Source organism: Stegastes partitus, unplaced genomic scaffold (assembly GCF_000690725.1).
Source record: "Stegastes partitus isolate 25-593 unplaced genomic scaffold, Stegastes_partitus-1.0.2 Scaffold300, whole genome shotgun sequence".
In the NCBI taxonomy this organism is placed as follows: Eukaryota; Metazoa; Chordata; class Actinopteri; family Pomacentridae; genus Stegastes; species Stegastes partitus.
This window is the reverse complement of record NW_007578031.1, coordinates 413,895-441,293: the sequence shown is the minus strand read 5'-3', so window position 1 is coordinate 441,293 and position 27,399 is coordinate 413,895. Positions and strand designations below refer to the sequence as shown.

General features: G+C 41.1%; 1 protein-coding gene across 2 annotated transcripts in view; it reads left to right on the top strand.

The window, feature by feature from the left end:
* nagpa (N-acetylglucosamine-1-phosphodiester alpha-N-acetylglucosaminidase) overlaps nt 1-24,659 on the top strand; it is a 41,129-nt gene extending 16,470 nt beyond the window's left edge. For both annotated transcript variants that reach the window (XM_008283179.1, XM_008283180.1), the window contains 11 exons: nt 1,188-1,393; nt 1,788-2,055; nt 7,243-7,382; nt 9,574-9,682; nt 12,405-12,533; nt 12,706-12,905; nt 13,373-13,420; nt 15,880-16,008; nt 16,917-17,048; nt 19,757-19,838; nt 22,956-24,659. In XM_008283179.1, coding sequence (XP_008281401.1) covers nt 1,188-1,393; nt 1,788-2,055; nt 7,243-7,382; nt 9,574-9,682; nt 12,405-12,533; nt 12,706-12,905; nt 13,373-13,420; nt 15,880-16,008; nt 16,917-17,048; nt 19,757-19,838; nt 22,956-23,202 — 1,690 coding nt within the window. In that variant the 3' untranslated portion in view covers nt 23,203-24,659. The remainder of the gene's footprint in view (nt 1-1,187; nt 1,394-1,787; nt 2,056-7,242; nt 7,383-9,573; nt 9,683-12,404; nt 12,534-12,705; nt 12,906-13,372; nt 13,421-15,879; nt 16,009-16,916; nt 17,049-19,756; nt 19,839-22,955) is intronic.
* The last annotated feature ends 2,740 nt before the right edge of the window (nt 24,660-27,399 follow it).

Sequence of the window (27,399 nt, the reverse complement as noted above, 5' to 3'; positions counted from 1 at the left end):
CAGTCAGCTGGCTTTCATCTGACAGTGAATTTTCAATTGGAGTTCAAGCTGTTTTTCCAGGAGGAATAAAGTCTAAATAAACTGAACTGAATTTAATATTATATGTTGTTATACAGCTATTCAGTCGAAACAAGCAAATTGAAGACATTGGTGTTTCAGCTGAGAAATGCCATATTTAAGCTCAAATCATGTATTTTAGGGATCTTGACATTATTATGACTTCAAATTACAAAAATCAACCATGGAGCCTGTTTACTGCTGAGACACAATTCCCATGTCAGACTGCAGAAACACATAGTTGATTAATTGCTAAACAGATTTTTAGGTGGTCAGTTATTAATGGACATCATCCTTTAGGTAAAAATGCCCTCGTGTCGAATAACAGTGTGACAAAAGGAGGAAGTCACGGATAAAAGTTAAACATTAAAATAATGACGAGATAATAAAGTTTTGAAAAGCTCGATTGGTCACGGGCTGTTTTTACTTGAGGCTGAAGAGAAACCGCAGCTCAGCTTTTGTGAAAACACATTCCTACATGTGATGAAACTCTGATTTGACCAGAGGAGGCAGTGTGATGAAATCTACCCCATTAAATGAGCCAACACAGGTTTTATTTATAATGTAAAAAAAAAAACAACACTAAAAAAATATTTTATTTCCACAGAGTCCCCAAGGGGGAGTTATGTTTTTTATCGCTTTAAGAGCTGTGGGAATGTTTTTCTTCCACTGTGAGCCACCATGACACAATGAGATACTCCAGGATTTATTGACAGTGCTGAACACACTGGTGTGCTGTTGTGGATGGCATCAGCACTCAGTTTGGGCTTTTGTTTTTCCTTCAAGAACACCAGTGGGTTTCATGGGTAATATCTACTATTGCCGCATTTTTATTTAGTAATTTCATGTAAATGGTGAAAGCAAAAACTGATGTTCTGTAGAGAACATAACAATGACATTTCTATTAATTGTCACAAAGGTCCAATATGACTGCAAAACAGTCATGTGTAGCCATTCTTAACATTCTCCAGAGTGGCCTAATACACCTCGCAGTGTTCTATAAGCTGGACCACATCTCAGTCTGGATGTCATCATGTATATGTTTTGAATTTTATAAATACAGTCTTGACTCGATTTTCAGTCTGCCTTTGTTTCTCGCCGTTGAAATGAACAAAATTTTTCCTCTGCAGCGTGTCGATGGACGATGACCTCCTGCTGCCTTACGCTGATGGCCACGGCCCCACCCACTCTCACCGCCACGTCAGAAGCTGTCAGCCCATCGCTCACGGCAACACCACCCACGAGAGCCATCCATCCAGTAACCACAGCGGACGGCCTGTCGCTGACTCCACGTTGTTTGCGTCTGATGTGCCGGGAAGCTCCAGATGGGTTTACGGTTGGTGAAGATGTCTCAAGTTGCAGGAACAGAAAATAACTCCATCAAGTGTAGATAATTTGGGCTGATCAGATTCTCTGTGTGGAACCTGGATTTGATCCTTGATGATATCCCTCTATTTATTAAACACTTCCTGATGTGTGATTGATCTGTGCAAATTGACTAGAAAAGTATTTACAAGGAAAAGAGATTCATTTTGCCTGCAACTAATATTATTAACACAATATTCTTAAAGTAAAAAACATCATCCTACTGACTTAACTCGACTCTGATTAAATAAAATTTGACATTGAGCAGCTTGCTTAGCTGATGTAGTCCCGTTATGTTGTAGCTCTGAATGCAGGTGTTTCACTTTGTGTCCCCTCATCTCATCCTGCTGCGTCTGTGTTTGCAGGTCACATGACGGTGGTCCATGACCCGTTGAGGACGGTGTCTGTGTTGGAGCCAGGAGGCACTGGCGGCTGTAAAATGAACCACAGAGTGTCAGTGGAGGAGACGGCTGCGGCTGCTGGGTGTCTGTACGCCCAGAACGCCGGCTTCTTCAACACACATTCAGGCGCGTGTTTGGGCAACGTGGTGAGCGACGGCAGGAGGGTTCAGGACAGCGGCGGAGTGCAAAACGCCCAGTTTGGAATCAGAAGCGACGGCAGCCTGGTTTTCGGGTAAGAGATTCAGCTTGTGATGCTGAAAAACACTGCTAGTGTCTTTGAAGTACAATCAGTCCAACAATCACACTTCTACTGTGGAAGGGTCAGTTCATCCAAGTGATCAAGACTCAATCACAACTCATTCATGGCCAGACATTGCTCAAAATGAATAAGATAATGTGTGTTTCTTGTGTATTTTGTATTAATCATGAATGTCAGATGGGAATGAAGTCTGAGAGCCTCAGTCTGAGCCAAAAAAGTTCCACTTTTTAAAACTTTGGAAATGTTCTTTATTAGGGAGCAGTTCTGGCATGGTGCGGCTCTATGTATGATTTGACTCGAGTGCTGTTGTTTTGTTTTTTTTTAATATATATATATTTACTGCAAGCATCTGCAGTATGTACAATGTGGTTGGCTCTTTTCAAGACCAGAAAACCTACACCAACTGTTAAGTGTCCCTACAAGTGCTATGATGTTAACACACCTGTTCTGCTGAATAAAGTGAGTTGTTTTCCTTAAAAAAGGGGCAGACAAAAGTCAAAATGAAACTTCTAATACCAGACAGCTTCTGCAGCTGTGGTTCTCTGTAGCAGCTCCTTTCATGCATGGAGTCCTTCTTCCCTTCTAAGCAGTTCTTCTCTTGTCAGTGTGCCAGCTCCAGTCTTATGTAAACCCGTGTCAGCTTACCCACCAAAAATAACGCTGTTAAATTAAATGGGAGACATCTGAATTGGCACATTTTTCATATTGATTACCTTTAAAGCTGCAGCTGTTAACCGATTAATCAGTATTGATAAGTGATCACAGAAACACTCTTTGTTTACAACTTTTCACTTGTAAGGATTTGCTGCAGTCTTTTGTGATAGTAAATTTGATATCTTTGGATTTAGTTAGGGGCTGCAAGGTGGCTCGGTGGTGAGCACCGTTGCCTTGCAGCTAGACGGTCACCGGTTCGTGTCCCGGTGAGGACACCCGGGATCTTTCTGCGTGGAGTTTGCATGTTCTCCCGGTGCAGCGTGGGTTCTCTCTGGGTTCTCCAGCTTCCTCCCACAAGGTCCAAAAACATGTTGAGGTTAATTGGTGATTCTAAATTGTCCGTAGGTGTGAATGTGAGTGTGCTTGTTGTCTGTCTCTAAGTGTAGCCCTGTGATAGACTGGTGACCTGTCCAGGGTGTCCCCTGCCTTCACCCTGAGTCAGCTGGGATAGACTCCAGCTCCCCATGACCCTAGTGAGGATTAAGCGGTGTATAGATAATGGATGGATGGATTTAGTTGATTAAATGTAACAGGAAATGTGGATGCCGTTACCTTGGACTTTAAAGGCTAAAAGAATAAATGATAATGAAGATTTTCAGCAGGCAGCTGTCCTAAAAATTGGCAAAATCCTGACACTTAAATCGACATCTTTACATAGTGTCTGCTTTGCAATTTTGATTTTGACCAAGCATGCACACCGAAAGATGGTGAGCTATGCCTGGGCAGGGCGAAGCCAGGGGAAACTCTGGTGGAGGCCCGCAGCGGTCTTGACATGCAAATCGGTGGTTCGACCTGGGTATAGGGGCGAAAGACTAATCGAACCATCTCACTAACCATTTATATGCACCACGATGCGATGACGTGCACTGTTTTATTGGAAGCTTGTTGTGAGATGCAGCTGAATACTGTTGGCATTGTTAGAATAATGATTAAAATCTTGAAGTTCACTTTACAAACTTAGAGTGAACTTTAAGTGGAGCTTCACTGGAAAAGCTAGTTTACAAACGTTAGAAACAAGAATCGTAGAAATCCATGTTGCAGGCAGGTTACGGCAAGCCGCCAGACTTATTCAGCATACAAGCCGCTTTTATTTTTGATAAGGCACGGGCCCCCTGCATGAAAGTTATCATCGGTGTTGGGACGTGTCATTAAACAGTGAGAAACTACATTCTGCATAAACACAAGCCACTTTCAGTCCCGTCTTGCTGCTCGTTCGCACCTGACCTCACGTTTCTAATATGCTATCTCTTCTCACGTATGCCCCTGCTGCTGGGCTCTGTTTGGTTTCGTGTCATGTAAACCACATTTGCAAATTAGTGACTTCCTGTTTGCACGGACCTGTAGCTTATAAACTCTGCTCTAGTTTAAGGAACAAGTCAAAAACAATCCACAAGTGATGAGTTCATGTCTACATGACTCACCGTTGAACCAGTGGGTTATAATGATAAATTAATAAAGGAAATGCTTGAAACTACTGTCCAATTGTCTTGTCAGTAACTGAAGATCCACCCAGAAGTTAAAATAGATATTAGTTAAAAACTTGATTATTACCCTACGATAGAGCTTTTTATAACGCCACTGGGAGGTGAGCACATCTTCACTGACCCACACAAACAACCGCACGTGCTCTCACCGTTTACTTATAAACCATGAAATAGTCTATTTAACTTGTTTGTTTGATAACTGAGGTCACAAATGCCAGGAATTCCTACCTGATGCAACACTGGCTGTGGTTGCGCTGGAGCCTCGCAACAACCACACGGAGGAGTTTTAATGTGTTGTCCTGGACCTGTAAGTCCGGCTAATAACAAACCTGCCTCTAATTTAAAATAGAAAATACTGCTTCATGCGCACAACACCAACTTGTGGTGTCGGTGTGATGCAACGGAAGGGCTGTGTTTACGCCTCCTGCGGACGCTTGACTTCTCGCAAATAACACAGATCGGATATGTGTGAAAATAATTCTGGTGGAGCGCTCCAGCGATCTTGATCAGCAGCAGCTTTTCCGTGTGAAAAACAATATCCGCTAGCTCAGTAGCCTCGCCCTGCCCAGTTAAATCAAGTCCAGAGTCCTAGCAGCTGTTTAATCATGTGACTAACAAACTGGGTCTGAAATGCTGATATCTGAGTGTTTTTATGGGTTTTTATCAAAGAGCAACAGCTGCTGCAAGATGTAAACAGGCTGATCTGCCACTGTTGGTATACTGGAAGTTACCATGTGGGCTGAGCCTCTTTTGTGAAAAAATAAATAAAAAATAGAACTGAAAGTGGCATTAAAGGTCCTATATGGGGGAAATCTGTATGTATTGTGTTTTGTGGTTGATATAAACCTGGAGGTGTTGAGAAAATGTTTTAAAGTTTAGACCTTTTGTTTTCATCTTTTTAAAAATGTTTCTTTATTTGGCATCACATGCAATCTTCTTCATCACAGGTAATTATATTTCCACAGTGACCCATTTTCCTTTTTCTTTTTCATAACACATTTTGTACGATTGCATGATGCCAATACAACATGAACATGGGGCGTTTTTATTTTTTTAAAAACCTTAATGTAAATGGAGCTTCGCGTTAGTTCAGACAGGCACGGAGTCAGGCGGTCACATGGCCCCTCCTGTCCAATCGTCATCGCTAAAGTCCAGCCCACCCACTTAGCGTGCTTTATAACTGAGGCAGCGTTCATTCATTCTGCCCGCTTCACGCTCACCACATCGCTGCTACTCCAGCCTCTGCAGATCATCAAATCTCCTCCTCCTCCCCAACCACCACCTTTTAAAAACGGTTCAATCTCATATAACCCCGTGTTTCCCATATCGTGGGATTGTAGGTTGCAGATGGTTCATTATTGTACCTTGAACTATGTAATCTAGATTCTGTTAGTGAAGGCTATTTAGTTGGTCTCGTGTTCATACTGTATTCGAAAAATTGTAAATTGTAAATTCATGGCTCTGCGGGGGTTTGTGATCTCAGGGATTATCTGTGTCATGCTTGCGCAGATCGTTCCAGAGCATCACGAGCAGAGTCACCGCCAAACTAAATGTATGTGATCTCAAATAAATGGTTATAACCTGACAAAGTGTCCTGTCTGAAAGACAATCAGGTGAATGAAATAAATCTTAAACTAAAGAGGGGCGTCTCAGGGAAGCATACCCTTTCCAATCCTTTCAAATAGCTTCAAATTTGGATTGTTGCAGTCTCAGGGAAAAAGTTATTCTCTCCATTACAAATATTTCATAAATTATGTCGTACCAGTCCTCTATTGATCCAGCATCTGGCTTAAGCCATTTCTTGGTAGCAGCTACACTTTTAACACCAAACAGATATCTTGCTTTAACACCCATAGCTATAGAGTGTGTAAGCCCAAAAGTTAAATGTGATATCCGACCCAAATTAAATCGCTAATTCTGAATAAATCTTGCACCAAAAAGCGTTTGCTTTTGGACAGGCCCAAAACAAGTGGTAATGATTGGCCTCCTGGGAGCCACGTGACCTCCAGCAAGTAGAAGAGCCTGAATGACGAGAGCTCTGAGCAGGTGTAATAAAGTACCTAATAAGATACTTCCAGCCAAATGATCTCCATGAGGTTGAACTCCATATCCTCCATTGAAATTCACAGTGTTTTGTCCAAATATCCTCTGAAAGGCAGCCGTTGGTTTCCCTGTCCCGTTTTAGTTTTACGTATGATGTTGACCTTTTGTTTTCACGTGTCCTCATTATACTTGTGCTGTCGTACTAAATGGATTTCTAACAGTAGATTTTTTTTTTTTGCGCTACCTCACTTTGCTGAGTATAAAGTTTTCTTTTCAGAGCAGAACTTGTTTGCTGTTTGTGGAGTAACATGCTAGCAATCAGCTTCTTAGTCTTAACAGCCCCAAACGGTGCCGCTTTTCAGCAAATTTATTAAAGTCTCCCCACAGTTTCAGTTTTTCAGCTCAAAATGCTGCAAAGTTGGTTAATTCCACCAGGACTGTGTAACCCCAGGCTTTTCTAAACAGGCAGCTTTGCGCTGAAATCTAAAGAGTTGCTGCTCTTCCCGACCCCTTCACGAGGAACACACTGTCTGCGGCGTCTGTGATTGATGGCGCATAGCTGGACAGGATTACATCGCACCTGGATCGATTTCGTATTGGCTTGTAAAACTGGGAGGCTACATAATATTTATATATCTATATTAAAATTGAACTAATAGTTTTAACTTTACCCTCAAAGCATTGCTGAGGTTGACAATACCTTGGTCAGTACATTTAGAGGTGTCCTGCTATGACACATCAAGCTATCCAGTAGTTATTAAGACATTTCAATCTGGGCCTAAATTGCTGACTTATCAACTGAGCATGTTAGTGAATTCCACAGCTGTTAAGTGTAGAAATATAAAGCGATAATACACTACAGTGTTGTCTGTGGGCTGTTATAATGCTCTGATCTTCTATCGGTCTTTTGCCCCTTCAGGTATCTGTCACAGGAAGATGTTCTGGACGAGTCCAACCCATTTGTCCAGTTGGTCAGCGGTGTGATATGGCTGCTGAGGGATGGCGAGGTTTACATCAAACAGAGTCTGGAGGCTGAGTGCGACAAGATGCAGGAGACGGGTAGGTGTCGCACATCCGTATCCTGACGGCGAAAACTATACAGCTGGAAGCAAGGTTTCTTTTTAACCAGCGGAAATTGGTCTTTGATCGCAGCAAAGTGTAAAAGCTGAAGTCACACACTGAAGGATTTGACATCTCCTTAACAAGGGAAGAATAAATCAGAAATAAAAAATAATGTGGACCAAGTGGTTTAACATCAAGCCAACGGACTACGTAACAGGACACAGACTGTCAGTAAGCCCGTATTAACGGCTATCCAAAATAATGCAATCCCAGTATTTAATAGCATGCCAGTCTCTTCTAGAATACTCTCCCATTGTCTAGGATCAGTTCACCTGACCTCAGCCCAGACTGGGAGGTAGCAACTGGATCAGCTTCAGTTCAGCAGTAATTAAATGTAACCATATCACCCGTGCTGCCTTCCAGTGTTTGCATAACACAGAAACTCACCTGTGACCTGATATAACCTCATCCCACCACCAAAACACCAACAGCAGCCGTGTTTGATTAACAAGAGTGAAAGTATGTTGACCAACCAAAGTTTACATGATGTTTTGCTAAGTGCACACGACTCATTAAGCCAGAAACATGTGTGCACACTCACACAAACACACACACACACACACACACACACACACACATATTGTATAATGGATGAGGTTTCCCAGAAGTGAGTTGTCAGGGTTTACATAACCCTGAAACTTGACCTTATCATTCTAAAATAAGGAATTGATTTTCAGGTCTTTACTGTGAAATGTTTATTTCAACACAATATTTACCTCATTGATTTCCTGTATTTTTTTAATTATTATTTTTGTCGTTGGTGCCTACACTACCTACAATGCAACCCAACCACAAACAGTTGAAGGTGTTGAGTCTAGAAATACTGCAATGGTTAAGTTCCACTTTTAGATCGCCAACTCCCCCCTTGGTCAGGTTGCACCAGGTGTTTCACTTCATCACTGAATTTGTCCACAAAGTCCTTCCTTTGTTTTTTACATAGAGCTCGCTAGTTCCAGGCCAGCAGGTTACTTTGTGGGGTTGCAACAGACTGATTGAAAGTCAAAGTAGCATCAAGTAGGCAATAGTTGGAAATACTTTACAGCAACTGAACCCTACATAAGACCTGATTTTGATGGTGCAACATGCATTCATTTGGTTCAGTCATCTAAATCAGGGGTTCTCAACTTATTACTCAGACGGGGGGGGGGGCTGAGCCGACGGTCACACTGCTGTATCGGCGGTGGCGGGGGGGGAGGTGGGAGGAATATTCGGAGATCAAAATTCATATCCCCATTCCAGCATAAGGAACGAATAGTTGGCTATTTGGGTCCAGCCCTAGTATGAAAATCAACATTTTCAATACTCCGGGTCATATTTGCGCTTTGCCATCTTGCATCCCAACATCAGCACAAATTTAAAATGAACGTCAAACAAGCTATGGTTACCATGCCTGTCAAAATAAATGTTTTTTCAAAATAAAAAATAAGTCCAACCTGAGATGCACATTATATATGATTTAATTTTGACCAGCTGTCCGCGACCCGCCCAGAACAGGTCCGCGACCCACCAGTTGAGAACCCCTGATCTAAATCATAACTTCAGAGACACTTTTGGTCTTAACTTGTGCACAGCTTGGTGCAGCAGCTGGACACGATGCTGTAACTGCTGCAAGCAGTAAATTTTGAAGTGAAATACTTGTACTGAGCTGTGCTAATGACTTTTTTCCATTAGTGTTACAAAACGTGTTACACAATGTGTTTTACATTGTGTAACACTGATGGATTCCTCAGCTCCTTCTGCCTCAGGCCGAAAAGAAGATAAGGAGGGACATTTTCATTAGTTCTGTGGTTTGGTTTTGTCTTTAGCTGGAAAAACAGACTCGGTGCAAGCAGCCTCATGTCATTGTGCCTCAGTCACTGGATACACAGATGCAAGGTGTTAGACCTTCCATATGTGAGGTGAATATCAAAAATACAAGCCATTGTGTTAAAAACACAAAGCTGTTAATCCATTTATACTTGATGCACGTTTCTGTGGTTCTTGTTTTTTATTGTCTTCCAAGACTTTTTATGTGAAACTATACTACATAGCTATTCCAGTAATAATACAGTGTGATTAGATAAGCTTTCTTGAACTTGTTTTAATAAAAAAAAACACAACAGCGAACTTTTTTCTTGTATTTTTGCAGGGCACCTACGCACTTTTGTAGATGTGGTGTCGGCCAGGACGGCAGTGGGCCATGATGCCGAGGGAAAGCTAGTCCTGTTTCACATCGACGGACAGACGGGAATAAGAGGGTAAGAAAAGAAGAGAGCTAAAGGATGTTTACGGCCGACTCCTGTTCTCTTCCAAACATCTAGTCAGCAAGAAATAGTCATGAAATGGAAGAAGTATTTTTATACTTACCCCCCAGTAAGTGGATGAGAGAGGTAGTCGCCCTCCAGGGAGTACAGAAAGAGCAGACACAGATGTGAATGAGGAAAAAAAAACATATGATAATTTATTCCATTAGCCTAAAGTGACTCACAAGCCTTTGAGTTAACACAAGTGCCCCAAGTGTGAATTAAATATGCAGGGTTTGATTTTACAGGCCTGAGCCACTGCTGAGCCAAACACAGAGAAAAACAACCTCCATGCCCTTTTAATTGTTCACGGTTTAAAAATAGCTAAGATCATTGAAAGGTGTGCGATAATTCTATCAAATATACGTCAAGTCATTACAATCTTTGCATTTTTCATTTAAAAACACATGCCTCTTGGTTTTCCATAGTAGTTTAAACCCAGTTTGTTTGATGCCGGTGATATACGTTAGTTTCTAGATTATAAAGAACCTTTCATTGTAACAAAACAAGCCTGGGTTTTTAATGCATCTGTGTTTACGTTCTCATGACACAAACATCTCTACAAGGACTTTGCCTGGATAAATATTTTTTTTTGATTCACATCAGGAAATATCTTATCACAGCACAAGTAAACAAAACAGATGATCTGGCCGAGCAGTCGATGCCAGTTTCCCACATGGTTTTCAATACTTGACACAACAAACACATTTTTATTGGTATGAACTTAAGTGCCCAGCCATAAAACGTAGCAGACAGATGTAGATACCGGCTTGGCACAAACACCTTAAAGATGGTACACTATAAAAGCAAATAGAAACTAAAGCACACTCATCTGAACTCATAAATAATTAGATTCATCCTGCTCGTTTACTTCCTGGTAGATTGTTGCAACACAGTTTTAACAAAATACCTGCAAAAATGTACGAGAAAATAAGAGAAACTGGAGGCTTAGAATAAAAACAATCTGATGGCAAATAGGGATGCTGTAGAAGAGGGTATTTTAAAGCCCTGAAAGAGCTAGTTAATGAGATGGACTAACAGTATCGGCCTCACGTCAGCTCAGCCCACTAAGATCCCTTCACCAATCGATGTCTATTGATCTGACCTTCCCTCCACCCTCAATGCAGTGACCCTGCGGTGACTCCAAAGATTAATGTGCTGTTGTTAATGATCTCACTTTTACAGGCACAACAGACTGACATGTCTGCATATGTCCACTTGCCCTCAGTATATCTCGGCTCAATATCACGCCTCCACCTGCTCAATAAAACATGTTAAAGAAAAAAATAAAAGCGACCTCGAGACTGACCCTCTGTCCTCAAGAACAACAAGCCCGCAGTTTCAAATTGTTAAGTATTTCTAATAAAGGCTGCTGAAAACGCGTCATGGTGTTATGCTCTCAGTTGTTGTGACTGTTGCCTGAAAGATGGGTTTCAGTGTTTACAGTCACCACTTACATACTTTAAGCGAGCTGAGGATCCACAGGGAACATAGACTGAGCAAAGGCACTCAAACTGCAGTAAATAAATGGTATAACAAAATGTATTAAATGGTTTTAGTGCCTGATTGATTTGTCAGTGGACAGAAATTTAATAATGAGTGCTGCTTGATAATTGCTTAATCATCCTCTGTATTTATTACGCAATAAAGCAAATGCACTACCAAGCAAAAGTGTCGCCAGCTGAACTGACCAGTATCTTTACCACTTATCTTGTGAAGGGTAGCTATTTTCGGACATGTCGGGCTTGTCTCTATGCCTGATTGGTAAACGGATTTGTTGTTTTGTATGGGTTATCCTCTCTTAGGTACATATTATGAAGGCCCTTGATAAATGATAAATCGGTGGCCGTAGCTCAGTGGAGATTCTGCTACAGCTACAGCTCATTAACATGAAGTGTTGTTAACCAACACATGCATGTATGCCAGCATTAGAAAATCAGTGTGTCAACTTTTAATATGATTAGTATGTCTTGCAACATTTAGCATGTTTTTCACACTGATATTATCGTGTTTGAATGGAAGTCTTGGCATCATGTCTGGGCTAGCAGCTAGCTTCTTTAGCTCAGTACAATTTCTCATCAAGGGCTTCATTTAACTATCTAGTACAGTACTTGATTTTAGAATGTGGACCCTTTGTGGATGAGTTAAACAAGAAATACTTTGTTGCCATTAAAAAAACTGCAGAGCCCTTGAATAAAGAAGGGAGCTTCTAAACAGTAGTACACGTAATGTGTCTGCCCAACATTTTCTACCTTTTTTGTGATATTACGCTATAAACAGCTCAATATAACAGACTTCTATCTTATATTGAGTCTGCTTCGATGCTACATTTAATGCACATGCAATAGACATGCATTTACGTATTCTGCATATGCATACTACTGCCAAGCATGTGCACTGCTGCTTGTAACATCGTGGCTATGCAGACGCACATTTTGGGCTGCCATAGTCAGAGGATCACCAAAGTCAGTAGGATTTTTCCTCTGAAGTCTATAAATGTCTGTGCCAAACTGGGTTATTGAGTTATTGTTGTGAAGGAGAATGACTGGGGGCTGGTTATCTGGCAGTCGCCGCTAATGTCATTCTGCCAGAATGACTCAATGTCCTGAGCATTTTTCGGGTTTTACTGGTTGTCTTCAGCTTTTCAGTTCGATTTTTTTTTTGTGTGTCCATACAGTATGAGTCTTTGGGAGATGGCTGAGGCCCTGAAGAAGTATGGAGTGATCAATGCCATTAATCTGGATGGAGGCGGGTCTTCCACTTTTGTGGTTAATGGCTCACTGGCCAGCTACCCCTCTGATCATTGGTAAGCCAGGAAATCCTTCATACACGTGAAACTTCACACTTGAAATGTCTTTATTGTATACCGTAGGATGTTAAATGTGTACAATAGATGTTATTGAAATGACAGTTCTTTGTTCCGATATGTGCTTTCTTTTGTATATGCCCATGAACTGCCCATCATCCTCCCCTCCCAGCATACCAGACAGCAGGTGGCGCTGTGGTCGGAAGGTCTCCACCATCCTGTGTGTCCATCCACCTCGGTGCCAGCCAGCAAACTGCAGCGGACACGGTGACTGTGTGGACGGACACTGTAGGTGTCAGGAGGGCTGGCAGGGCGTCGCTTGTGACTCGTCGGTGTGTCAGACGTGTGGACCCCACGGTCTCTGCCTGGCCAGTAAGTGTGGAGCTGGAGCTCAGATGCAGCAGGTGGTGAAGAAACAGACAAGCTGCTGAGTGGGAGCTAAATGAACTGCTGCTGAGTATAAGAGCTAAATGAACAACCTTGGGCTTTGTGAATAAGGGACGAATGAGAGAATTTCACAATGCAAGTCTTCTTGTCCCTATCACCTGGCCAGGGTTGACTGGAAAATAAAACTGCGAGCAGGAATTGATGAAGGATTAAGCAGTGTATAGATAATGAATGGAGATAATGGATAACGGCTTTTGTCAGTCTTAGATATCGCTATAAGTAATGCAATCAAGTAATTAAACTTACCTAAGATACACAAAACAAAGCATTTTTATATATTTGCAAACATGTTTTTAGCTTAAGGATCAAAGTTCTTCTTCTACCTCTTGTTGGTGACTCATTGTGTGTCTGCTGTGTTTGACGTCTTTCTGTCTCTGTCCTCTGTGTTGCAGATGGCTGTGTCTGTGATGCTGGATGGAGAGGGAAGAACTGTAGCCAAGGTAATCAAACCTTATCTGGTCTCACACACACACACACACACACACTCACACACGTTTTTGTTTTTCTGTACACGTGTAACCTCATTACATTTCCAAAGCCCTATAACCTTAACCTACCCTAAAGGTCCAGTCATACCAGCTTTAAAAAAGGCATTTTATTGTCTCTGTTCGCCAACCGCGAATTGTTTTAATACAAGGAATGAATGAAATGAACTGTTTTTGTAAGAGTATAAACTGCCTGTTAGTAAAGTATAAGGCACCAGTTGGGCCTCAGAAAGGTAATAAAATAACATCATATGCAGACATTGTTTGGTTTGTCTTCAGTCATCTTCCTCTGTCTGTAGTTTCTCAACATCAGAAGTCTGCCATTTGTTGGCTTCTCGAGAATACGTTCAATAATTATCCTTCTTAGAGTTGAAAGATCACATACTGTGAACCTGCTCTGAAAATCAGAAACGTCTTGTTTGCACATGGCTTCACCTGCCCCTGGTTCACCTCTTTCACCTCAGTTCACCCTTAGAGGGTCCTCAGCCCTGCGTTTCCAGTTTGTACACATAGATCTGAAAGACTCTGCTGGTTGTACTCCTTGCATACCAAATGCTGTAAAATCCCAGCAACAAAGAGTGAAAGAGCAACATGACCTACAGGTTCTGCGACATCAGCATCACGCTTGACGATCTTGTTGTGATCATGTGAGAAAAAATTGTACAGAAAAGAGTAATTTGAGATCCCGATAAGGGAGGAAAGAGGAAGATGTGTTATAGGGGACAAAAGTTGACAAAAAGAGACATAAGCTATGTTTTGGTCGGAGCTGACAAAAGCATGAAATCGTTTGTGTCACCTGAATTCTTACTTTAATGATCTAATGAAGAGGCATCTTTACTTTGTTACTGCCTTGTGATTGTTTTCAGCTTGTGTTTTTCATGTAAAAAAAAAAAAAAAAAGTGACATGTTTTGAAGTGGCGTCTGATCTGAGACTCATGTCAGCCTTTCCTACTCTTCTGTGAGTCTTCTCTCAAGTCAAAGTAAAGTTTTACTTGCAGCAAGGAGCCACCATACAGAGTACAGATTCTTAACAAGTGACTGACTAAAAGCCAGCGGTGGGACGTAACGAAATACTTTGTTACTGTACTTGAGTAGATTTTGCAGGTATCTGTACTTTACTTGAGTATCGATTTTTCTTACGACCTTTTACTTTCACTCCCTACATTTGAACACAAATATCTGTACTTTCTACTCCTTACATTCTCAAAACTGGTTCGTTACTTGTTTCAACCTACGTGGATGACGACACGACATAAAAGACGTAACAACAAACGTCTTTATCTTTACCAGCAGTGTGCAATTTGTCCCTGAAGCTCAACACAGCCCTGCCTGCCTCAGCTGCCTGCCAGAGGCTTTTTAGCCCTGCAGGACTGATTTTCAGACCCAAAAGGGCTGAAACGTCATTCAAAGAACTTTGAGAACCAGCTTCTGCTGAGGCTCAATAAAAGATTTTGGTAGTCTTGAAGAGACGAGTGTTTCCATGTTGATTATAATGTTTAATGTTTATCATGTTGCTGAAATGGAAAACTCTACTCTCTGTAGCAGCACTGTGCAAGTTCCTAAAGGATGAAAACAATCCTATTTTGTGTGCTTAAAACTTGTTTCGTTTCGCAGAGTTATCAAAAGAGGTAATGCGTATCATCAAAGCTAAAAATTCATTTTCCCTTTTGTACTTAAGTAAATTTCTGAACCTGTACTGTTTTACTTCTACTTGAGTAAAGGAGTTGAGTCAGCACTTCTACTTTTACCAGACTCTATTTTTACACAAGTATCTCTACTTCTACTTAAGTAAAGAATGTGAGTACTTCTGCCATCTCTGCTAAAAGCACAAAGCACTGATTCTTACATACAGACAGTGAACAGAAAACAGAAAACAAACTCCCGCAAACGGGTGCAATTAGGCAAAGTTCTCATGGTAAGAACATCGTGTCCTTATCTCACACTCACAAAGTTCAATAGAGGTAATGGACATTTACAGCATTAACTCATAGACTTATCAAAAAGATCATTGGATCATAACAGAGAATTATTCCAACAGGAAATAAGCATTGTGTGTCTAATAAAGTCCTCAAACACTTGTGAAAATAATTGCCCCTATTTTAGATCCTTTGTTTTCCTTTGTAATTGGAGGAAGCCTTTTGGCTGTAAGATGTATTTGTCCACACATAATTTTTATTACTTGCTTGTATACGGATCGCAGGTTTATTCATGAACTCAATCAAATAAACATTGTTTTAACTTGCATGAACAGATGCACGTAAATGATGCTTTCTTTGTGTTGGTGGACGAACAAACCAGATTGTTTGGTTTAGGTTCACATTGCTTTTTTGTAAAATACATTAGGGGGCAGAAAAATGCGACTCATTCATTTATTACATGACTTTGTTTTCTTCCCCCATTTTTTTTCACTGAAGTGTGCCTCCCTGGTTTCTATGGTGACGGCTGCAGTCAGACCTGTTCCTGCAATAACGACGGTTCCTGCAACCCCATCGACGGACGCTGCGCCTGCCCTCCTGGTTTCCATGGTGACACCTGCGAACACAGTAGGCTCTTTTATAATGTGCAGTTTGCATCTGTGTCAATGAAATTGTCCTTACGACAGGTTACGCTAGATGTCCCTCACCAGATGTGAGCTCAGAAGCCATGTGACAGCATTAAAAGATCTTGAATTAGGCTTCCAGAAGGCTTATATAGTGTCTCTTCCCTGCTGCAGGAAGTAAGTTAGGTTGGTCGTAACATGCTTCTGGGAGATGTTGTGATGGTGGATTGTGCTGCAGAAGGCTTCTCAATTTATTTCAGTCAACACAATCAGGCGTGATGCGGATGCCGTTGCTACTGCTAGCTGCAGTCGTGACTAAGATCTTAATAGTCAGTTTTAGCAAAATAAAACCTCCATCCATCCATTATATGACACCAGCACTTGTCCAGGTTGCGTTCATTTGTTTATATCATTAGAACCTGTGGTTACATTATACACTGATGGAAAATATCAGTTTTTTTTTAAAACATACTTTATATTTTTGCTGGTGTGACAGTGGCACAGGTTTTTGAAACTAGATTTTATATTACAGTTAAGAAGTCTTAACAGGTGGCTCGGTGGTTAGCGCCGTTGCTTCGCGTCCCGGTGAGGACACCTGGGATCTTTCTGCATGGAGGTTGCATGTTCTCCCCTTGCAGTGTGGGTTCTCTCCAGGTTCTAGGGCTTCCTTCCACACAGTCCAAAAACATGTTGAGGTTAATTGGTGATTCTAAATTGTCCGTAGGTGGGATGGACTCCAGCCCCCCATGACCCTACTGAGGATTAAGCAGTGTATAGATAATGGATGGATGGAAGTCTTCACAGTCTTAAATTTTTCATTACATTGAGTGTGCTATTGTGAGACTAAATCTGTTCTTGTCTTTTTTGTAAAATGTCACTTTATTTTAATTTCTCTCCGTCTCTTTTTGTCAGCGTGTTCTCCGGGTTTCTTCGGTCCAGCCTGTGCTCAGGAGTGTCACTGTGACAACCTGTGTCCATGTGACCCGCAGACTGGAAGCTGTAATGTCACACTGCGAGGAGAAGCCAACTACACCTTACACAGAGGTGCATACATTTTTAAACATCTGCAAACACACATAAGCATGCAGGGGTCACATCGTTCTCTCATCCAGCCGATCATTAGATTCAGGGTGGCTCAGTTGCTTCCTCTTCCTCATTCCCACCTGAGGTATGGGCTTGTCTGAATTTGTGTCTGTGTTGCTCATGTTGAGGTGACACTGAGGGGCTTCTTTTTAGGGACAAAAGTAGTTTGAGCTCTGTCCACAGTGAACGGCTGAAGAACATGAAAGCAGCTCACTGTCTTCTTCTTTCCCCCCTTTTCTGTTGGCAACACAAAACAGCATCCCAGCAAGCATCTGGTGATGAGAAAGACTGATGGACCAAATCATTATTTACACATGATAGGATATACACAAACACAGGTTCATGATAGAGGTTGTGCTGTGCTGTTGTCTGTATCAACATTTGTTGTGAGGTTACACAAAAAGCTAAAGACAATACAATACTGCCCTGATCGTAAAACCCATTAGGCATCTATTCAATGTCCTTCTGCCTTCTGTGGTCACCTAAATTGTGTTTGCAACTGAATTCATGGTGCAACTGTTCTGATTTACATATTCTGCTGTTTCTGTCGTCAGACCACTTAACAAACAATGAGGCTGGCGTTTCTAAAATTACAAACTATAGAGACTGCTTTGGAAAACTGCTCACTGATATTAAAAGATAGATCTACAGTAGTCACATATTATCTCAGCTGAACCTTTTCTAACTAACTTACATTAATTTATTGTTGATTTATGTATGCTGTACTCTTCCATTTATAAAAATACTTTGCAAGGTGGCTCGGTGGTTAGCATTGTTGCCTCGCAGCAAGAAGGTCGCCGGTTCGCGTCCCGGTGAGGACACCCGGGATCTTTCTGCGTGGAGTCTCCATGTTCTCGCCGTGCAGCGTCGGTTCTCTCTGGGTTCTATTATGCAGAAACTATTACACTGTGAGATGCAAACGCAAAATATTAGCGACACTAAATGAGTATATCAGCCTCAATATGGGGGGAAACAAGGGAGCGACTGTGTTCCTTCTTGTTTTTAGGTGCGTGTTGTGCTCACATTTAGCTATTGTTTGACTGTTTACATAGAGCAGACCTAGGAACAGCTCTGTCTTTGTTGCTGTTTGTCCAAACAGAGCAGCAGTGCTACAACTCAACTGGAAGGACTGGAAATGTTGCTCACCTGCACATCAGCTTCAAAAACTCTACTCGATACTATAACTCCAAGTCACATTGTTTAGCCCTTTCTGTTCTGCAGAATATTACCAGTTAATTACGAACACCGAGCTAAAACAGATTCAGCAGGCCTGCAGTAAATTCACTCTTCATGAAGGTTATAGTGCTCCGTTTTTTTGAAGCTGCTTTAGAGGCGTATTGATTGAGCTGTAATTGCTTTTGTGCAATTGGGTTGTGGCGCCGCAGTATATTATATCATACTGACAGATGTTGTTTAGCCTGCCGCCGTGATGTATGCGAAGTAGACAGCAGTATAGAAATGCCTTTTAGCACATGCTGTGTGTAGATGTTGACACCGCTCGATGATCTGATGGTTTCTTCTCTGCCTTTATGTGCCTCTAATAAAAGCACAAAAATTTAAAATATTAGAATAAAAATGCAACAACAACAATTTAATCTGAAGAAATAGCACAGCAGAAACAAAGTGTGTGAAGATTAACACATGCAAATCATCTAAAGATATGGCTGCTTCAGTTCAAAGGCACAGAATTTAAGGTTTTCTGTCTTTGAATGGGGTGATTCTGCACTTTAAGGTAAAGATAATGCCACAACTAATATGTTTCAGTAGCTTCAGTGTTGAAGTGACGGGAAGGCAAAGATACTGCTGTGATGAATTCAACTCTGATCTTCATTCTCAGAGTCGTAACTCATCCGAGCACACATGTTGAAATCATTCAGCGGCACTTTCGCCTCCAAAGAAAACTGTCATTTCTAATTCCCATTGCGAGTAAACATTCATAAATCTGCTTCAAAATAGTAGAAGAAAGTTGCCTGAAACCTAATTAAGCATTTTCAGGTTGTCTTCAGTCTCTATACACACTTTTAATAGTGACCGTTTGATCCGATGTAAACAAATATAGTCCAAAAATACAGTAAAATAACAGCAGCTCCTGCTCGTAGCTGATATTGCAACAGGAAATGTAGCGTTTTAATAGGTTTTGTTGTCATGATGCTGCTCAGATTTCACACTGACCCAGTAGATAAGAAAATAACACAAAGCTGGAGAAGCAGCTCTTTATGCAGGGTAGAAAGAAAACACCTTAAAATACAAGGATGTCACTCCAGGTGGGATTTTAATGACAGAAGGAGCAGCCAATTCACACACCAACTGAAGGGAACTGGACTGCACTTGTATGTATATATAGCGCTTTTCTACCTTAGCGGCACTCAAAGCGCTTCACAGTGTTCTCTCATTCACCCATACATACACCAATGGCGACAGAGCTGCCATGCAAGGGAGCAACTTGGGGTTCAGTGTCTTGCTCGAGGACACTTTGACTGTGGAGGGACCGGGGATCGAACCGCCAACCTTACGATCAGAGGACACCCACCTGAGCCACAGCCGCCCATTTTGGTTAAAACAAAAAACAAAATTCCAGCGTGGAAAATGACTCTCTCACTCAAAAACACTGACCAAAACTTGGCCAACATCCTCTGTAATTTACCTCTCCTTCTTGTTTTCCTCCACAGCTGGACACTGCCTGGCCAAACAGATGTTTACAACATGGAGACAAGAAGAAGACGCTAACAGAGAGCAGCCATATCTGACAGAGTAAGTGTCAAAGGTCAGGCAACATGAACCCACCATCTCACCTTTGACTTTTCACCTCTGCTGTCCATCTTCCATACCTGCTCAATAAGCTGTGACATTTTGCTATTTGAGCAGTTTTTTCATTGATATTATCCCTCGATTTAATGTCAACACGTGAGAGGAATACTCCTAATCTAATAAGGGGAAATAGTAAAAATCTATTCGCTGCTTTGCCTTTCTTCTTTGTATAAATGATATAAAAAAGACACTCTCTCAAATATAGAACATTTCTGCTAGCCAAATGCATGTTATTTAACACACAGCTGCTCCGGTTGTCTTCTGTTCCAGCCACTTAAACACTCATTTTATGGATGGTCTGTTTTCTATCAGTGTGGCTTAAAGTTACACCCACCAGCTGATTAGAAAAAAAAAAACTAAAATATGTCAAATGCTTGGAGGCCAGTTTAAGCTGAGTCAGTTTGATGTTAGACACTTAATAAGGAATAATTATATCGCCGAAAACAAAAGTTTTCTGCTTTCTTCAATGGAAAAAAACAACAACAAAGAAACATCTCTAAGCCAGTCCAGACATGCATTTGGCTTTTTGTCTCAGGCTCTTTTGCATGTAAACAAGGCTGACACTCTGAGGATGGGATGCATTCATTAGCCTCCTTACCTTTCACATGCAAGTTAGGGATTGTTAGCTGTTGCTATGGTTTCTGCAGAGCTCTTTTTGAATGGGCACTCTGGTCGCAGATGTAGGAAAGGACTTTAAAAAAAACAAAAAAAACATTGGTTTTAACCCTTATTTGACATAAAAATTGAAACTTACGTCTGTCACCGGCATTTCTAAGCTACGTCAGATAGTTGGCTAGTGTTTGGAAACAAACATCTGATCGGGTTCACGTGTGTCATCCATCATCGGCACCTTTGTGAAACCACCACATGCAGCAGTGGGGCCGCTTTGTAGGTTTGATGAAGTGTCTCTGTCACTTTCCGTGTGATCACCCAAGCGAGAGACTGTGAATGTCTTCCTGGGGATGCTGTTTGAAAACACGCATACTGTGGTGGTAGAAGGGACTGTAGTTAATGTTTGCCACATACCGCTGATCCGGATATGCACACAATTTAATTACTTTTAGTTATTGGATCCTGGAGAAACGTTCTCACATCTCGCCTGTACTGCTGTTGTATGTACAGCAAAATGACAATAAACTTGATTTTGATTTGATTTGATATGTGAACCACAGATTAATTGTTTAACCATCACACCCCTGTCACTTTTCAGAGGACCCCCGGAGAGTGCATTCTTCCATAAAGGCCCTGTCTCATAATGTGGGCCTGGTAGTTTTATCCTGCCTAGAGAGACGGGAAACAGAGAAACACACAGACATATAAACAAATCTATAGCATTCCTCTGCCTCAGCGGCGAATCATTCACTAAATCTCGATGCAGAGTCGCAGTGACGAGATAACAAAGCGGTTGTGTGTTTACATGAGCAGGGCATGTCGAAACAGTTAACAGTGGCAGCCAAGGTATTTACTTTCTCTTATTTATTTGCTTTTTGCTGATCCAAACAATGATCTAATTCCAAAAGCTGTGATACGATCTGAACCATGAGGGTGGTCATCCATTGCACACCTTTGTTCCCATGTTTTATGTTTTAATAGTATTCCGTCTCTATGACAGGCAGCTTTTCTGTCCGTCTTGGAGTGTAGCTGTTCAGATCAGGTATACACACAGGGTCTGTCAACACATTGTACAAACTAGTTCTGATAGCGTGTACCTAACAACAAAGAGTTATGGACATGTTCCTTTTTGCTTTGGGGAGCTTCGTAGTCATCATGAGATCCGCTGCATCGAGCTGCTTCTCGTTGTGGTCGCACTCAAGCTGTCGCAATTCACGTATCAGCAACGGTAAACAGTACGTCTCTCTGTCTTCTTTTGTTCCTCCTCTTACTACTAAGTAACACACAAGGACAATTAGCTCTGCTGTTTTTGTACATAAAGGGGAAAACAGTAAGTAAATGTATGTCAGTGACTTTCAGAATGTACAGTCGTGACCCGATAGTCCGACACTAAATGTAGAACCTTCTTTTATGTCGGATATCAAGGCTGTCGGATTGTCAAGACGGAGGTTGAGCTACAAGGAGGGCTTAATGCTGGAAGGCTCATTTGTTGTTAATATTTATTGTTCATAGTTGTTATAATAACTAGTTGATCTGATCCGAATAGCACTTTATGGTCTCTGGATATTCAGGCCCAATTAATGATAAATGTCCAAATATTCGGCACGGTCGGGGGACACTTCCACCCCGGAGGAGCGCTCTGACGGGGTGGAAGTGGCTGGAACGCACAGGCAGTACTTGGCTGCTGATGCTAGTTTAGGATAGCGGTCACACTTCTGTTTCCTCCATCCGTGTTTACTTCCATAAACACTGAGCACGCTCGCTGCGTGTGACGTCGTCGTGTCCTCTTCTGCGCATGCGGGACACTTTTGGGTCGTATGAAGTTCACACAGCAGATCACATACAAGTGGCATTTAATTGGAAATGTGAACGAACTCGCAAAGAAATCGGATTTCACAAAAAAATCTGAATTGAGCATCAAGTCCTGCAGTGTGAACGTAGCCAATCTGTGGGATTGTTCAGTCAGATAATACGCCGTTATCCTGATTTGTGACATAAAATGTCATGTCGGAGTCGGAATCCAAGGCTGTCTGTATGTTAAGGCCATTTCTCACTGGTTCTGTTAGTTTTTCCTAAAAACCTGTCGGATAGCAAGGTTTAGGATTGTTACGGGTCGGATTATCGAGTCACGACTGTATTTACATTCACAAGAGATGTTTTGCAGGTCAGTGTAGTAAAAATAGACCCAGCATGTAAAGACAGAGTTGGAAGTAGGACAACCTGCACATGCACTCAGTGAATGCTGCAAGTTAATAATTATTTGTCATGATTCGCTGCCTGTTGCTGTGTTTACATGCACATATGTAGACAGAGTGAAGTCACTGCAGCTCGATTTCTCATGAGCGATGCAGATTGTTTTGACCATGTATGCTCATGACCTCCATGGTTTTGGTTCTTCTTACTGAGCTGCAGAGTCATGAAATTGATCCAACCTTCCTTTTTCCTCAGGCGAATGTGGCTCATCGTCACATTCACCCTGGCTTCTCTCCTGTCGGCCAGCCTGCTGGTTCACATCGTACAGGCGTGTCGCGGCAGGGTGGCTTCCCACTTCCCCGAGCGCCGGGATTACTCCTACGTCCCGCTGACCGACATCAACGGAGCTGCTTCACGCTCCAGAGACAAAGCTGGAGCGTCACGGGAGAGGGGTTTCGAATTGGACAACTCAGACTCTCAGGATGAAATCTGGTCTCCGTAGCACTCAGGAAGGTCGTAGCAGTCAGGAGGACCAAGGACGCTAAGTGGAGACAGTGTTATTGCACAAAGAGATGGAACTAAATTATTAATTTAATCTTCTAATCTTTGCAAATGTCCATCGACAGTCTTGCTGAAATGATACGTTCTGTATCGTCTGTCGGCACCAAACTGCCCAGCAGGTATTTTTAGAGGAAACCTTTGGGAGCTGTTCAAGTGTTTCGCTTGCGGCCTTTGTTTGGAGCCAAAACTTTTGAATGTGATGATGAAAGAAAAATGGTCAAAGCTTTATTCTGTCAGCAGTCTCAGCATCCTGGCTTGAGGTTTTAGACTTTTTCTCATCTGAGGTGATGAATTTTGAACTCTACATTATTACAAAACAATGTTATTAGGTTATCTGGAGCTTAACCCTGGTTTTCTCGGGTCGGTCTCCAGGGTAGCAGGGTAAACGACTACATGGAGAAGGTAAAATCATGTCAGATCTGCCAACAGCACGAGTTGACCAATCAGATCACAGGAATAACTGAGTACAGGAAGTATGTAGCTTGCAAAAATTAATTAAAAAGCAATAGAGGCAATTTTAATATGTCATCACATGTACTTTGATACCCATGATCATTTTTCAGTGACATTGAAGGTATCTGTAGATCTTGAAAGGTCTTAAAAATGGTGATTTCAAAGACTTTAAAGATATTAAAGAGTCTTACATTTCAGGTCCCCCAAAAAGTTAATGAAACCATAAATGACTAAAAAAAATTGCTGCAGATTCAGTTTCTGTTAATAGAATAATCCTGTCACTTCAAATAATGATATACAGCCAGAAACTATCAACAAAAATAAAAGTGTCCATACATTTGTGTAATGGGTAAATGGTCCTATGCTTTGGTTCCAACACGTCATCACCAGTGTCTTCACCCAGACTAATTAACTGTAATTTGCGATACAGACTCCTGATAGGAGCTGTAATCAGATGAACTTTAACCAGAAGGACTGTGACGTTCAATGCAAACTGGGTTTTTATGTGACAATTTTTTAAAAATCAAAACGAGTATTTTTCTCAGTATAGTCTGTGCTCAATGCCTGAATGTGAAATAACTATGATATTATATATTATAATATTCTATTAGAGTTATGTAGGAGACATACAAGTTTGAAGATGAGGAGCACAGTGTGCTTGAATGTGTGTGTGTTGCAGAGGCAGTGGTTCAGGTGGGAGTGGGCGTGTGCACATGCGGAAGTGTATGTGTGTGTATAAAGGGGTGCACTCACCTGTGTCACAGAGGGAAGGAGGAGAGAGTCAGGGTTGGTTAGTAGCCACAATGTTTGTTGACCGCTACCCATTCATTCATTAATCACCTTTTTATCTGTTTATTCCGCTGGTTTTCATTTTTTCCATTCATCCATCTTTTGCGCTGTGATAGCTCTGTGCTCTTTTGTCCCAATAAATACACAAAAAGCATATTTGGATCTCAGCGTATCTGTTATTATAGCCTCCAAGCGCGTCACAAATCTGTGAACCTGAGGACCCAACCTCAAACTCTCAGCGGCGAAAAGGTTTGTTTGGACGCCGCAACAAGTTATATAGATGGACAATTACTTTCGCTGTAGAACGGAGAGATACAGAAATTTATTCCTGCCAACAGCCATCACCTTGAAGAACAAATCAGACTGACTGACAATTGACTGACTGAATGATTATTATTATAGTTGTATAAAATATATGATATATTGATTTTTTTTTTTTAAAGTGATCTTTTACAATATTGAATTTCCCTTCTGGGATAAATAAAGTATTTTTCATTTCATTTTTCATTTCATTTCATTCTACTAGAGTTATATCAGATGAACAATTAAGGACGCACAAGTGTGTCGGTTGTCAAATATTTGGACTGTTTCCATGGAGAAAGGTGCCGACAAGAAGATATGATGTCATTTATTAATGTCACCGGATCCCTGTTGTAAATGTGACAGGTGCTTTTTGCCTGTTTTAAATATAAAATTAAATGTAAACATGAGAATTTTGTTCTGACTTCTAAAAGAGGTCTTTTTCTGATTTGTTTTTGTATTCGCCTGTGTCTAACTCCACTCCAACAACGATTTTTACTGATTTCTTTCCATCATGAGGAAGTGACTTCGCTGGATTTCAGTGGCCTGTGTGTTTGAGGACTCAGTTGTTTCTTCACAAGAGCTAGTTCATGTTCTAATATTTCACAATCATGAATTTTGAAGTTCACACAGTTCACAAGTTCCCCAAAAAGTACTGAAAGTTCTAGTTCATTTGTTTTTTCCCCTCCACCTTAACGAGCTGCTCTGGGCTATTTCTTTTTTTTTTTTTTTTCGGTCCAACTTCCTGCTACCCATCCATCTCCAGGCCCCCAAACAATGCAACTTCCCACTTTTTGTTCACATCCTAAAAAACATGCACAATACCCTTGAATCAAACAAACTAATCCACCAATGTTCCCATAGATACATTTATCAACATGTTAGCATTTAGCATGGTAGCATACCAGTGGAAGATGCAAATAAAAACAAAACAAGCACGGTATAGTACTTGCTCTATAGTTGGCAAAAATTAAATGAAAGGGGGAGAAACTCAAGGCCCAGTTGTTGCTTTAAACCTCTGTGGATCACTGCAAAGTGATTCAAAGCTATGGAAGTGTCTGACAAATCAACATGGAGTTACAATGTTATGCTAACAGGCATGACGAACAAATCTGATTGACTGACAATTGACTGACTTAATGATTATTATTATTGTTGTATAAAATATATGTTATATTGATTTTTTTTTTTTTAAAAAGTGAGCTTTTGCAATATTGAATTTCCCTTCTGGGATAAATAAAGTATTTTTCATTTCATGACAGTATCTGCATGTTGCACACAGATAGCTTGGTAACATGCTAATGGCAGAGTGCTAGCCTGCTGCATTACATGAAAATCATGCACGTATTTTGTTTGCATAGTGGCGGGAGTTTGTCAGTTTTGGCAGTATCCCAGTATGAACTGAAGTGTTGAAATATTAAAGTAGTTTGACCCACTGATAAGTCCGGATGACCAAAGTCGGTGGGATTCATTTTGAGGGGAACATAAATTTCTGGACCCACTTTGTGAAGATATTTCACACTTGAGCAAACAATCAACAGACAAACACTGCCAAACTAGCATGTGCACAAGAATCTGATTTATTCAGAGTTTCTTCCTGTGGTTTGTGACATATTTATGTTTCTTAAAATTCTTATTCATCTCATTATGCACTGATTAATACATGTAAAGAAGGTTCCGTGGCACAAAAAACACAACATGCGTTTTTATTGTGGGTAAAAATGTTTCTGCAGTAATTTTATGTATTACTTTTACTTTTCAGTCTTGTGCTGGTTGTCGCTGTTTTCCTGACCGACTTAATTCTAGCCTTTTTTCCCCCCACTCAGCACTCGGCTTTGTGTTACCACGAGGCCACTCTAGTGTTACTGACAGAGCTGTTTGTGTACACAGACATCCAGGTCAGCCGAGGCTGAGGTTTCACCCCGAGGTCACTGCACCTTTAGGGGCATTTTTGTCAACTCGCAGTTCACTGGAGCATTCGCTTGACCTCCGACCTGGACTCTGAGCTGCACGCTCGTTGCTCTAAACAGCTTCAAACCACACTTCATGCTTTCTCGTCTTGTCAGTTACTGATGCACGACGGTTTTTTTTTTTTAATGTTTGGATTTATCTGAGAAATAGGAGGGAAGTGCAGATCTTTGTTTTTATGACGTGGACACTGATGTGTTTAGCAGTCTAAATGCTGAGCTGAAGATTGTGGATTTATAAAGCAAATTTTTCACTCTTTTTTTATTCTATCTGTTGGAGTAAAGCTGCTGCTATGGGCAGCATTTCATCCTCTGGCAGATTACAGAAGCTGTCTTGAATAAACAGTGACATGTGACCTTCAGCACTGCAGACTCATTTTTAAGAACAGCACTTTTCACAGATAATCATTTTACTGCTTATTAAATTCTTTACTAAAGCAGTTGCAAATTACTTAAATTGTATTTAAGCCTCAAATTCATCATGATTTAAAAAAACATTCCATCTATAAAACCATTAATAATTTATTTCTTTATTAAAGCTTTACTTGTTTCTATGTTATTTTGTATTACGTTGTTAAATGACGATGCTCTCGCTCGCTTTCATCTCTGACAATGAATTCAACGGCTAA